Here is a 13,802-nt window from a genome sequence, read left to right as displayed (position 1 = left end):
GCAGCCATTTTACCAACTCTTCTTCCCTCCAGCAAATTTCCAGAAGGCTGGTAAAATCTAAGTCATGAGTCAGCATGATGACTTTTCATCAATATTGTGCTGGATTTTGAAGGAGTTGGCTGATTAAGTGGCCGCTCCCAGGGACCTCATCCAATTAAGCAAGGAAGAAGGGTGGGCTCCCAAGGATGGCGGATGAGCAGGAGACCTCCAGCACTTAGGGATTAGCCCTGACATCGAAAAAGTGAGAGTTGCTGATGTAAATAGGAGATAGGAAGAGCACCTTAAGATGGAGGCTCTGAAAACCTTTTATGTTTTTTAAAATCAAAGACCACAGCCACCAGGCCATGTTATAGAGGAGCAGAACCTTCCACTGGATAGCCCAATGGCTATAGTGGGTACCAGGGAGGTGGGCAGGGCAGGGTTTACAGCTGGATGGAATGTTGGATTACCAGGAAGCTGCTGCCATATCTCTTGGCCATATTCCAGCCTTGGGTGGGGACCTACATCCCACTTGGAAAATTCAAATCTACAATGAACTCTGCCTCTCTCTCCACAGATACCGCCAGAACATGATTTATTTCCAGCCTTTGCTGTTTTTATTCCAAATTTTCAGCATGCACTATTTTGCTTTGATAATAGTGTAGCCTAAAACAGACGGTGATGCTGGTAATCTTACATTGCCACACTTTTTCAAAGCAGCCCCATTGTCAAATTTCCCTAGCTATGCAATTGCAGTTGCTGAAGATTTGCAATTTGCACTTGCTCAACCTGAAGTTTCTGCCTTCATTCAAAGGTTCTACAGTATATTTTTGGAAGCTTATAGGCAGAAATCCTGTGTTCCAATTTTAACAAACTGGTTCCTGTGTTCACTTGAATTTCTGTGCTACTTTTAACCGTTATTAATCAAAGCAAAGGAATTTTTACCCCTGGAGCCTCACTTAATCTAATTTTATGTTACCTCTGAACTCGATAGAAAACCACAATCCTTTTCACCTGGAAAGGGAACTTTCATGATTATTTTTCTCTTGAGACAGAGAGATGTTAAGACTTTTTAAACAGTCTTTTTTGGTTTTGTGTGTATCTTCAATTTGTTCTTATTGCACCAGTGGAAGGTTAAAACAGCTGCAATACTGTGTAATGCATTTTGAAATGTTCTCATTTTGATTTCTGCTCTGAATTTTAAGGACCTGCAGAGGGCGAGGGGGAGAATGGAGGTGGATAGAGCCCCAAATTACCAGTGCTAGGTGGTAATGCCAATTTCCTGGCAGCAGGTAATTTGGCAAAGGTGGTTCTGAGCTAGCAGGGTTACCTGTTCTCACAATAGCGGGTAGCAAATTCAGTACATGAAAGAGCCTTATTAAGTACACTCAAGGGAGGTTGACTGGGGTAATCCTTTTGGCTTCCAGGTTCCTGAACTGACATTGGAGAGGCTGGAAAAGGCAGTTTAATTGCCTAGAGGTGGTATCCAGCAGCAGGCCAGGGGCCAGTGCACTAGGCAGGCCTAAAAGTACTCCCTACTTGAATGTAGGTGCAGGGATTTCACTTCTCCACCCATTTCCACACTGGTGCCCTGGCTCCTGTTTCTGTTATTTAAACTTTTAAAAAATGTTGGCAAGAAGATGGCTCCATGTTAAAGCACCTTCTGTTAGTAATCACCTATTGTAGCCAGCTGATCCTCTCAAGCTGCAAAACGTTGATAGAGCCTCTAGCTTCAAGAGCCTGATGGCTGCCCTTAAGTAGACGTTGATGTCCAATTAAGTAGATGTCCAATTAAAGGAGCACCTCCTCTTGAAAATAGTGATTCCCAATTGGGCAGGTTTTGTACCCAGCAGAGTCCTGACCCTTGTTTCCTATCACTGGTATGGAGGTCCAGCCCCTGGTATCCACTGGAATAGTGGCAGTGTGTTGTAACTGTTGGCAGGTTAGAGATTGGTATAGCCAGCACTTCTACAATTGATTCACTTTCCAACAGGAGGCACTGGATAGGTGAAGTCTGAAAATTGGTTGAGTAAAACATCTTGCCTGGTTGTGATGTTCACCATTGTCAAAAAGTCTGCATAAGCCTAAAAGCTTACACACAAGTTCTAAATTTTCTAGTTTAGCCTCAGGGTTTTCTTGTCCTGCACGAAGAGTCAGCTCAATTCAGTAGAAGCACTCATCTTTCTGAATTTGAACGTTGTGGGTTCAAAAATAGTTCTTTGGTTGTGAAGCACTTTAGGACATCTTGAGAATGTGAAAGATGGTATACAAATCTCTGACTTTACTTTAATAGTGTTTGTGGGAGGTCTGCTATTGAACTGCAATTACAAGGAAATCCAAGAGTTTGTTAGGGTGCAGGGACCACATTGAGGGCTCAGATATGCCAGCCTGGTTCACTGGGCCACTTGGTGATTTGTTTTAATATGTGCACCTGTCCATATAAAATGGATATTGACCAGTCCCTTCTGCTAGTGCCAGCTGGATCCTTGCTACAGTACTGATTTTGTTGGCGTGTTAATGAACTCTGAAGAAAACTGATTCCACATTTTAACATCTATAATACTGTTGCTCCTCAAAGACTGAAAGTTTCTCCACCGATCTTAACAAATATTTCTATCATCTGTGGGTATCCATCTACAATTCTGCTCTATTTGCTTTGAACATATTTTATTCATCCCTGTATCCCAGAGAATATTTTACTGTTGAGCACATTGGTTGTTAGGACAGGTGCAAGATCCTATGGGAATAAAATAGGATTGATTGCAAAGATTGCTGAAGGTTTCAGTGCTTTGAATATTGTTACCTTCCCAAGGCTTTGGCCAGCAGTCAGCAGATAAATTCTGTCAATATTTAATTAGCCTCCTGCTGGAGCCCACTGGGGTTATTAAACTGCTCAAATTGTAGAGACATGACTGGTTCACTTAGCCATGCTAAATTGCACAAGCCCTGTGCAGTATTGACTGATTTTACACCTCTCTCAGCTTCAGGATTGCAAATGTGCAATACAGCATTTTTATTTTCTCTGCCAGTATTCTTCTCTCCTAAAAACATTTGCATTAAATCTTCCACTACCTGACCCAAGTACCCATTATTCATATGTACATGTTGGCAAGCTATTTGAGAATCACAGTTGGAACCCTCCTTCACCTTGCCTCCAGCATTTGAAAGCAGAGACATCAATGGTTCTCCTCATCCACCCTCAACCCTAAACAGAGACCAGTACAGACTTCAGATCAGAACCTTGCACATCCAATCACTACAAAAAACACTGAGGCATTAGAGGAACCTATGTAGTAACCTATCATCGTTCTTAGGTGTAGATCAGCTTGTTCTCTTGCCAAAACTAAATGAAATTTGAAAAAATGAAATAACCAAAAGTGACATAATGAAAGGAGCATTATCAAGCAACAAAATATGGGCCAGCAAGGGAGAATATAACAAAAATGGTAGTTGATTAATATCAGATTAAACTGAAGGGCCCCTGTTGACTTCTAGGTCATGTCAGATCCCATATTTCATTCTTCATTGGCCTCCCAACCTTTGTTGATGTATCTGCTAATGGTACAGTAAATAATGTTGCTACAAACCAGGAAGGTTATAGGCTCGATGTTGATTTGTGCTCAGTTTACTGACATCAGTGAGAACAGTTGTGACATTCTTTTCATAAACTCTTAGACCTTGCTGAGACACTCTGCACCTTCAAAAACCTGCTTGTTTGACCACATCCTTAGTTGGCTACTGTCACTCCTTTCTTTAAACTCCCGCTTGACGCCAGTGTTTTGCCATACTGTTCTTTGTAAAAAGCAGAAGTGTTTATTATTCAATCTTTGCCAGATGTTGCAGTTTCATTTTGTCTGAACTCTAATCTTCCTTTCAGACGTGCTGTAATATAACAACAGACTACAGGGAGTGATTACAAGGTTGTAATTTAATTGGAGAGCTTAAACAACATTATGACCATGAAAGTGAATCTTGAGCAGTTTGTATTATTTATTCAGTAAATGGTTTTTACTGTATTTTCTGCTGTGCCCACACTTTTATGTTTAACCACACCCAATTCTCTGCCAATAACTAGGCCCTAGTTGAGAGGATGCTTCCCTGTAAATAGTTTAAGATAACTTATCATTTCCATGTGATCGCCCCCCCACCCCACCTCCACCCACTGACCTAGCTAACTCACTCTTGGGGAAGTGATTGGTGTAAGCTGCAAAACCCTTGGTTGTTTAAGTTATTTTGTTATTTGCAATGCGAGGGTAGTCAAACATGGTGTCATTAAAGGTGGCAGGATAGGTAGAGTGAGCAGTTAATAAAGCACACAATATCCAGCTTTTATTATTAGGGGCATAGCATACAACAACTAAATGGATTTTGCTGAACTTGTCTATGATGTTGAATAGACTACAGCTGCAGTATTGTGTACAGTTCTGAGTGCCACACTTCAGGAAGGATGAGCAGAGGAGATTTATAAGAACAGTTCCAGGATGTGACACTTCAGTTATGAAGATGGATTGGAGAAACTGGGACTAAGTAATTTTCAAAAGAAGCAAATGCATGGCAAAGAAAAAAAACCTTTTACTTCTAGCTGGTGGTTAGGGTTTGGACTGCACTGTCTGGAAGTGTGGTGGAGGCAGGTTCAGTTGCAGTATTCAAGAGGATATTAGATGTTTACTTAAACAAAATAATGTGCAGGATTGAGGCAAAAAGTCAATAATACTGAGAGAGCAGGTGCAGACACAATGGCCAAATCGCTTCCTTCTGCACTGTAGTGATTCTGTGAACATGGGCTTTAACCCCTACTGCACAGGAGCTGCCAGAAATGGTGCCACTGTCAGCAAACTAAAAGCAATTCACAAACATTACTTAAACCTGATATTGATTAAATCCTTAGTCATTGTGTTGCAGATCTTGTGCTGGTGATTTTTTTTTAAAAGCTGTTCACTGATATTGGCAGTCTTGTGCTTGGCCTGTTAGTCTATTGTGATTGATGCAGTCTCAGAAAAGTCACAATTCAATCCACTTGTTGAACTTGCCGCCTCAATTTAGTCCTGTTACTAATGCCACTGGTGATGATCTTGTTCACACCAGTACCTAATGCTATGTTATGCCGCGTGGCTCTCCACACATCCCACATTTAGAATAGCAAAATCTATTACTGTACCTTTGAAGGCCTAATACAACATAAAAATCAAAGTATGAAAATTTCACAATCACCATGAGGTTGAATGATACTGAATTGCTTAACATTCTGGAGGTAGTTTTCCAAAGTTCAGTATTGATACAAACTGGCTTAGTACAGTGCTATTGTGAAAGGCTGTTGTTCAATTGTCCCCGACCAACAGGAAGAGACAAATATCCCCATCCTCAATGATGGGGAAGCCCAGCACATCAGTGCAAAAGGTGTGGCTGAAGTATTCACAACAATCTTCAGTCAGAAGAGCCAAGTGGATGATCTATCTTGGTGTCCTCTTGAGGGTCCCAGCACCACAGATGCCAGCCTTCGGCCAAGTTCATTCACTCCATGTGACAACAAGAAATAGCTGTAGGCACTGGATACTGCAAAACAGTGGACCCTGACAATATTGCAGTAACAGTACTAAAGATTTGTGCTGCAGCATTAGCCACACCCTTCACCAAGCTGTGTCAATACAGTTACAACACTTCTCAGCACTTGATGCCCAGTAAGCCCTACATGCACAAAGCAGGACAAATCCAACCCAGTCAATTACCAACTCATTTGTCTACTAAACATCAGTAAAGCTATGGAAATTGATTGTTAACAGTGCTATCAAGCAGCATTTACAAAAGAAGAGCCTGCTAACTGATGCTTAGTCAGGGCTCTCTGCTGGTTGAAGTCAGCCCTAGCAAACAGGAAGATGGTCGTGGTTGTTGGAGGTCAATCATTTCAGCCACAGAACATCTCTGCAGGGTAGTGTCCTCAGCTCGACCATCATCAGCTGCTTCATCAATGACCTTCTCTTCATCATAAGGTCAGAAGTCGGGATGTTTACTGCACAGTGTTCAGCACCATTCACAACTCATCAGATACTGAAGCAGTCCATGTTGAAATGCAACAAGACCTGGACAAAATTCAGGCTTGGGCTGATGTGCCACAAATGTCAGGTAATGACCATTTCCAAGGAGAGAATTGAACCATCTCCCCTTGACATTCAGTGGCATCACCACTGCTGAATTCCCCACTTTCAAAATCCTGGAGTTACCACTGACAAGAAACTCAATTGGTCCAGCATAGTAAATACTATGGCTTCAACAGCAAGCCAGAGGCTGGGAATTCTGAATGAACAACTTGCCTACTGACTTCCCAAAGCCTGTCTACCATCTATGAGGTCCTCCCAAGCAACGTTGTGGGCAGGTCACATGGAATGCACTCATTCAAAATAACCTTCTCACTATAACCTTCTCTGTGGCAGTTAGAGATGGGCAATAAATTCAGCAAAGGCTGAGTCCAATTAATGAATAAAAAAATGGTTCCAGTGTTTTTAATAAATTACTATAGTTATATTTGATTATTGAGGTGATACAATTGTTGGTTATTGTTATTTTCCATTTAAAAACTGTTATATGCATAAAAGCCACAAAAAGTAGCTACCAGTACTGCACCAGCAAGCAGGCATAACTAAAGTTGACAGGGCTCCAGTTGTATATTTGTTCAGCACTTGAATGGTTTGCATATCTGGTCCACAGTTCATTTTTGCAGTAGTCATCAAATGATGGTGACCCTCCATCCAAATACCTGAATATTGCAATTACTCTGAGGGGTCAGTGGTCAACTAATACTGAATAGTACATATCAAGCTAGTCCCAGCTTTAATGTGTAATTTGTCCTCAGTTAGCAACAGTAGTGATGCGAACATGATATTTGGACTCAAAGCCTAAGGACAGCAATAGAGAACCCCCAAGGATAGCAAGTGTGTGTGCAGCTATAAGGTATCATTAACATTTGCGTTATCGACCACAACACCTGCAACTCCAGGCTCACATGAAGAAAAGCATGGATGAGTTACTCAAGAGTTGCAGGCAGTGATGTAGCTGTCCAGCAAAGGCATGGGCCTTCAGGCGAGGAGGGAGAACAGCAAGGAATTAGAAGAAAAGCAAATGGTTGAATACCAACTGCAAAAATAAGTTCTTTATTCAAATCACTACAATTGAAAATGGGAGCTGTGGCATTTCTACCAGTAGTGAACTCCCAGTGTGTGTCAGTCAGGACTTTTTTTTTTATTCTTTGCAGGCTCCCGTGGTAAAAATAATACAAAAGCAGCTGACCATAATGTTCACAGAGCGATTTAAAGGGATTTGTCGTTTCATTGGTCCATGTTTACCAAGTTCTTACCTTTTTGTTGATTACAGGAAATTTCTATATTCAACAATCAATATCCAGCAGCAATTGCAAGACATTTATGTCCGTGAAGGTCGAATAATGCCACAAACCTAGAGAGTTAAACAAAAATAGGATTAGTGTTGAAATTGCTTCCCGATATGAGTTCATGGGGTGGGCATATTCTGCTTTGTTCCTCGTCATTGGCATTGTCATGTCAAATTGCACTGGGCTTTAGGATGTCACTACATTTTTCAAGTGAGAATCAACAATTGATTATTGGCAATGTCAGTTCTTGTTTCAATGCAGTTGGTGCTGATTGAGTACAACTTGCCCTGCTATTAAAATTTGATATTGCAGTATCAACGACCTGAAATGGAATATCCTTGTAGATCATGCATATATGGAAAGGGTTGGAAGAGATTGTATTATTTTTGAGTGCCTTAAAAGAACTGCTCTTAGTTCTGATGATTTATTCTTTTACAGAAGACTGATCAGGCTTTGTGTGGCATGAGCTTGCCAGGTTTCACGTTTTAGCCTAACATTTGGGTCATCCAGTCAATTGGCGGCGATCCAAAAGCCAGCTTTGAAGATAATATATAGGGACCGAAGTTCTTATGATGCTCTTGGGTTGGGCAACTTAGAAAGATTGGAGATAAGGACAGATTTGCACAAAGGATCTGTTCTAGGAATGCATCAGGCCTGATTTTAAACAATATTATTTATCAGCAAAAGATGGAGAAGTTATATAGAACATAAATAACAACTCAGAAGGTTACAAAGCTGACATCCTGACCCACAAGAGTGAACCTCAAGCAATTCATACAGTTGTCAAAAATATAACAGTATTACATGCTTCCAGGCATTGTTTATATTTTTATAAATAATATTTTAGGGGTGAGAGGGTGAACATTTCTGTTGGAATTTTTTTTTGAAGTTCTTTTGAAAGGAGATGAACTTGTTTAAGAGATTAGCTCTAGGCTCCATGTTATAAAGGACAGAGAAGAATGCTTATAGGGACAGAGAATTTGGCTGAGGAAACAATAGACTACTGCAAGCTCTGGTTCCTTCCGAAAGAGGCAAATTCTTGCAAATCAAGTTCTTTCAGCAGGACTAACAAGATGGTGATTTGGGAACTCTGGTTGTTGTTTCACTCCTTTTTCAGTAAGCCCAGGTGGGGAGAGGTGGGGGGTGGGGGGGTGCAACTGTTGTGCTTCAGTTGCTGTCTAAGCTGATATCTACAAATTCAGGATGTCAAAGCTGGAGTGAACTTTGTCTGAATGGCTTAGCAATACATTGGGCAGTTCATCCACCCCTGATTGTTTCACTATTTGAATATTTTCAATAGTTCTATCACTATCTAATCATAAAACTTGGTATAGTAAATAAAATATATTTCGATCTCAGAAACTGTCATAAACAGTTCAGCCCTATTTAAGGTGAGCAAGTTATTTTAATTGGTACCTTAAGTCACTAGGCAAGATCCTAGACATTGTTTAGAGACAAATATTTGAATTAAAAACAAAGTGCTGGAGAAACTCAGCAGGTCTGACAACATCTGTGGAGAGACAAACAGAGTCAACATTTTGAGATAGTAAGAACTGCCGATGCTGGAGTCTGGGATAACACAGTGTGGAGTTGGAGGAACACAGCAGCCCAGACAGCATCAGAGGAGTAGGAAAGCTGACGTTTCCGGTCGGGACCCTTCTTCAGAAAATTTTGGGAAACATTTTGAGTTCAGTTCCAAAGAAGAGCCATATTGAACTTGAAATGTTAATTCTGGGCTGAATTTTCCCAAGCACTGAACAATGTGGGCGTTGATGAGAAAATTTGCATGAGATGGGCAGTGAGGAGATTCCCAACACGAGAGCCAGAAGTCCCATTTTCCAATGGAGTGTTGAACAGTGAGACGTGATTCTCGTCAGTGAGTGGCGAGAGGCTGATTTACATAGATTAGCATACATTAACATCTCATTATGACATCACCTGGCCTCATTGATATGGAGCTTCCCATTCTCCCACCCTCAGGATAGAAAGTACACAGAGACAATTCCTGACATGAAAGTCAGAGCAGTAACCTGCTGACTCCAAATCAGACCTCCGTCAGTCACCAACATCTCAGGGCATTCTCCAGGGGCAATGACCGCCCCACCCCATCCACCAGGAATCCCAGGTCCCTGTCAGCAAAGTGGGGTGATAGTTATCTTCTGGGGCAATTGACAGGAACCAGGAAGGGCAGCTGCAGAGAGCCAATGCCTGACCCAGTGCACGGCTGGGTTTTAAAGGTGGTGCAGATAGCAGAAATCCAGGGAGATCCCAGCAGTGGCCTGTGTCGAGTGGGCAGATATGATTGGTGGGGTGGCATAAGGGTGTAGTCACAGGTAACACGGTGAGTTTGTGAAGACAGTGTAAGAAAACTCACTAGGGCTAACAGAAAGAAACCCTCCACTTAGTCAATTTATAGTAAAATTCAGCTCCCCGTTATTTTCTCCACAGATGCTGCCAGACCTACTGACTTTCTTTTGGCACTTTGTTTTGATTTCAGATCTGCAGTCTCTGCAGTACTTTAGAATCACTGTAACTGTTGGTGTTTTATTGTCTTGTGATGACAATTTATTACTTGGACTGTGTTTTTCAGTGGGAATTTGCATTTTTATATGCCTGTAATTAAAAGTACACATTCTCCACATGTTTTTGCATAATTATGATGGTAAGTACTGTTGAATGACTATACCGAGGGAGGGGATGGGAGAGAAGGATGGGGTTGGTGGGGGGGGGGGTGGGGGCGTGGCTATTTAACTCAGTTAGCTGGGCAACAGGTTTGCAATGCAGAATGATGTTAACAGCCTGGCTTCAATTCCTGCACCAGTTGAGGTTACCATGACGGACTCACCTTCTCAACCTCTCCGTTGCCTGAGGTGTGGTGACCCTCAGCTTAAACTCATCACCAGTGATTTCTCCCTAATGAGACAGCAGCCTTCTGGTCCAGTAGGACTATTTACCTTTATCTGTCCTATAATATCCCATCTTAGTCATTAGTAATCATGTGGAAGCTCATTCAACTATGGAAGACACCAAAGCTGAGCCCAATCCTGTCCTCATCTGTTGTCCATGCACACACATTTAAAGCAATGTCACTGGTTTGTAATTGGAGCAGGAACCCTGACTGAGGTGAATTTAATCTCTCCTGCTGCCTTGCCTGAGATCAGCTAATCGCATCAAGCCTGGCTTCTCCTGGTTCCATGGGTCAGCTGGCGACACTGGAATAGACCAGGATCATTTTAACACCAAGCATGTGGGACTGGATGGGGTAGGAAGGTAACAAATAATCCAAGCCTATCCATACTTTGAAGCCAGCTAACCCTTCCAAGTACATGACACACATCAACCCATTTCTGTAGCCTGTGGAGTGGCTCATCTAACTGCAACATCATTATTACTGTTCGTAAATTTGACTGTTTTTGCAGTTTTTCAGTTTGATTAAAGGAGCGATTTTTTTTTCCGCTCGTGCTTTTAGCTTGTGGGCAATAACAAAAATTTGCTTGCAATTAAGTTTGGCCCAGGATCCCAAAAATTTACAATCCACATAATTTATAATTATTAACTAGGTCAGATTGTGCAATCTTGATGTTGTGACTTCTGTATGACAGCCACACTGACCCTCTCAAAAACCAGTTGTAAAAAATACACATTTAGCTGCTTTACTTTCAGTGCTGTGGTGTTTATTTGAAAACATTTTAGCTTTCAAATACTACTGAGATTGTTGCTGAAGCTGCTTCGGAGGAGGTATGGGCCCTAACCATTTCAAAGCAGTGAATAAATAATGATGCATGCAGGTGTAGCTGCAGTTTTCTCAGTTGATCTGTATACTAATTCAACTCCTTCAAAATCTCGGGGTCTAGCCTATAGTTTACCCCATCCGCCCCTGCGAAATCACCCACCCCAACACCAATGTAAAAACCGCTTCCTGTCTGTATGGTTCCAAAGGTAAGTCTACTGCCAAGTGTGGTATTGACCAGGTCAGTTACGCCACTGTGCTCTCAGCTAATTGTAACACAGTATTTCCCCCCTGAGCTACGGGTAGGGAAATTGGCTCTTTGGTGGAGCTGCTGCTGGGTGGTTCATAGTTGCCAGCTCTGGTACCACAAGGAGAACAGGAAAAAATTAGTGAGAAAGTATTTTCTGCTTTTAAATCTTTTTAAGTGCTTGGCTATAGAGTAATTAGAGCAGGAAGATGCCAATGTGCTGCCTAATTTTTCTCTTGTCTGACCATCGATATCATGAAACAAAGCTGGAGAAAACCATAAGATATTTTCTAAAAAAGAAACTACAGGCTAACAATCTCAATTCTGCTTCTTGAAAGAGTTTTTTTCCCCAAGGCCATATTATCCCCTTTTAACAAGTCCATATCAAAACATCATACTTGAATTGTAGTTGCCCTTCATGCTGCTGCCAAGATCTCTGATGAAAATGTTCTTTCAAATGTGTATGATTGGATAAATAGGATTTTGCTTCTTTCCCCTCCAGCACATTCCAGCTGATGGATTTTAACTGTATTTCCTAAGTGCATTGCAGCCTTAAAGGCAGAAGGTTGATTGCCACCTTCAAGTTCTCAATAAATCAACAACAAAACAGCAGGAAAAGACCCTCCTGTGTCCAATTTTGACATTAATGACCTAATTCATAGTGACCTAGTAAAGTTGGTTCCTGTTCAGTGAATAACCCGTTTCCCACAAAATTGATTTCATCTCTCAAGAGTATTCAATGGGCTCCTTCAGTTTGTGATGAAGATATTTACAGCTTTAACATGTATTGTGCTGCTGGCAGAATGTTATGACCATGCTGAGTGAGAAATTGTGTTTTCAGTTCATTGGTTTCGATGACGTGAGGATGCTGTCTCTTCTTTTCATGAGGTTTATTTATTTAGGTAACCTTTTTTCATTAGGTTTATTTATTTCTCCTGTCATTTCCTAGCTCTTTTCCTTGCTGAAGGCACAAACTCATCCTGGTAACCCTTCAGTACCTCTCTTAAAAGGTGGTCTTGACATATAAGTCCATTCCAGTGAGTATTTCTCCAGTTATTTGACTGTGATAGGCAGCACGGCCTCACCATATCCACACATGCACCCTTTCCAAAAGGGTCACTGAAAAGCAATTAGGAATGGGGAACCCTAACTAATTACTTTCCCCACTGCAGTGCCCTGGGGTGCTGAGCCAATGTATCCTGTTTCATTTAAAGATTCTTTTAATTGTTTTAATTTTTTTGTCACAGAGCTGGAGAACCTGATTTGGTGAGTAAGTTCTGGATGTTTAATCCCTGATTCTTTTTATCTTTCAGACAACTCATTGGCCACCAAAACGGGTGGCTGTTTCCCTTCTAAAGCCATGGTAACACTGGAAAATGGGAAAACCCGAGCTGTGTCAGAGCTGAATCCTGGGGACAGGGTCTTAACAGTAAATGCAGCTGGTCAGGTGGTCCCCAGTCAAGTCCTTCTCTTCCTCGATAAAGAAGAACAACTGAGGATCTCATTCACTGTGCTGGAGACTGAAGATTCCAGACTGTGGATGGAACTCACAGCAGCACATCTCATCTTTGTTTCTGATAATAACACTGACAGAATGGAGAACTTTAGGCCGATATTTGCTAGTCGAGTACGAACAGGTCAGTTCGTCCTTGTAAGAGAGATTGGCTCAGGCCAGTTGCGTTCATCTAGGATTAAAGCTATCTATGTGGAGGAGTACATTGGTGCCTACGCACCACTGACGTCTCATGGCACACTGTTAGTGAATAATGTACTGGCATCTTGTTATGCAATGATAGAGAAGCACCACTGGGCGCATTTGGCATTTGCACCTCTCAGACTCTTTCACTCATTGACTTCTTTGTTACCAGTCCTCCATCCTAGGCATTGCAATGCTACACAGGAGAATGGCATCCATTGGTACTCCAAGTTTCTCTACAACTTAGGTGAGAAGGTTCTGGACAGGGAAATGTTTCACTCTTTATGAACAGTTGCAGGAACAGGTCAACATTGCCTGATGGAGATGCAACCTCTGTGTATCTGAGATGCACCAGGTCCATCTGCATAAGTATCTACACGGTCTTCAGCTTTAAGCAGCATTGTGGACTTCTAATTCTGTACAAGGGAACTCTACTCCCAGGGATAGAATTTATTTTATGTGTCAGTAATTATACATCCAAAATATATTTTTCTACGTCACATATATAACTTCTAATTGTTCTTCTGAATGTGTATACTTTAAATATGTTGCGTGGTTAATGTAATCATGGTCAAAAGTAAGCCAGTTTGCGGAATTATTATAAAGTTTATTTTTATACTTCTGAATTGTAATATAATTTTTTGGGATAAAGTCAATATTAATAGAATTATGTTGCAGTATTTCTAATAGTAATGATCAAAGTATGTAATGAAGTTTTGTTAATTTAATTTTGTTTGTTTTTATGGAACTAAAATCTCTCTGAACCCCT

General features: G+C 41.3%; 1 protein-coding gene across 1 annotated transcript; it reads left to right on the top strand.

Moving 5' to 3' along the window:
* The first annotated feature begins 10,000 nt into the window (after positions 1-10,000).
* LOC125487414 (sonic hedgehog protein A-like) lies at positions 10,001-13,562 on the top strand. Its single transcript, XM_048618843.1, has 3 exons — positions 10,001-10,022; positions 11,878-11,894; positions 12,647-13,562. Exons 1-3 carry the CDS (start codon positions 10,001-10,003, stop codon positions 13,319-13,321), a joined length of 714 nt encoding a protein of 237 aa, XP_048474800.1. The 3' UTR covers positions 13,322-13,562.
* Positions 13,563-13,802: the final 240 nt, after the last annotated feature.

Source organism: Rhincodon typus, chromosome 41 (genome assembly GCF_021869965.1).
Source record: "Rhincodon typus isolate 14 chromosome 41, sRhiTyp1.1, whole genome shotgun sequence".
NCBI lineage: Eukaryota > Metazoa > Chordata > Chondrichthyes > Orectolobiformes > Rhincodontidae > Rhincodon > Rhincodon typus.
This window is presented reverse-complemented; position numbering and strand designations above follow the sequence as displayed.

What these genes read in the sequence shown, in the direction of transcription:
- LOC125487414 (XM_048618843.1), top strand. Translation starts at nt 10,001, where the DNA reads ATGTTTTTGCATAATTATGATG.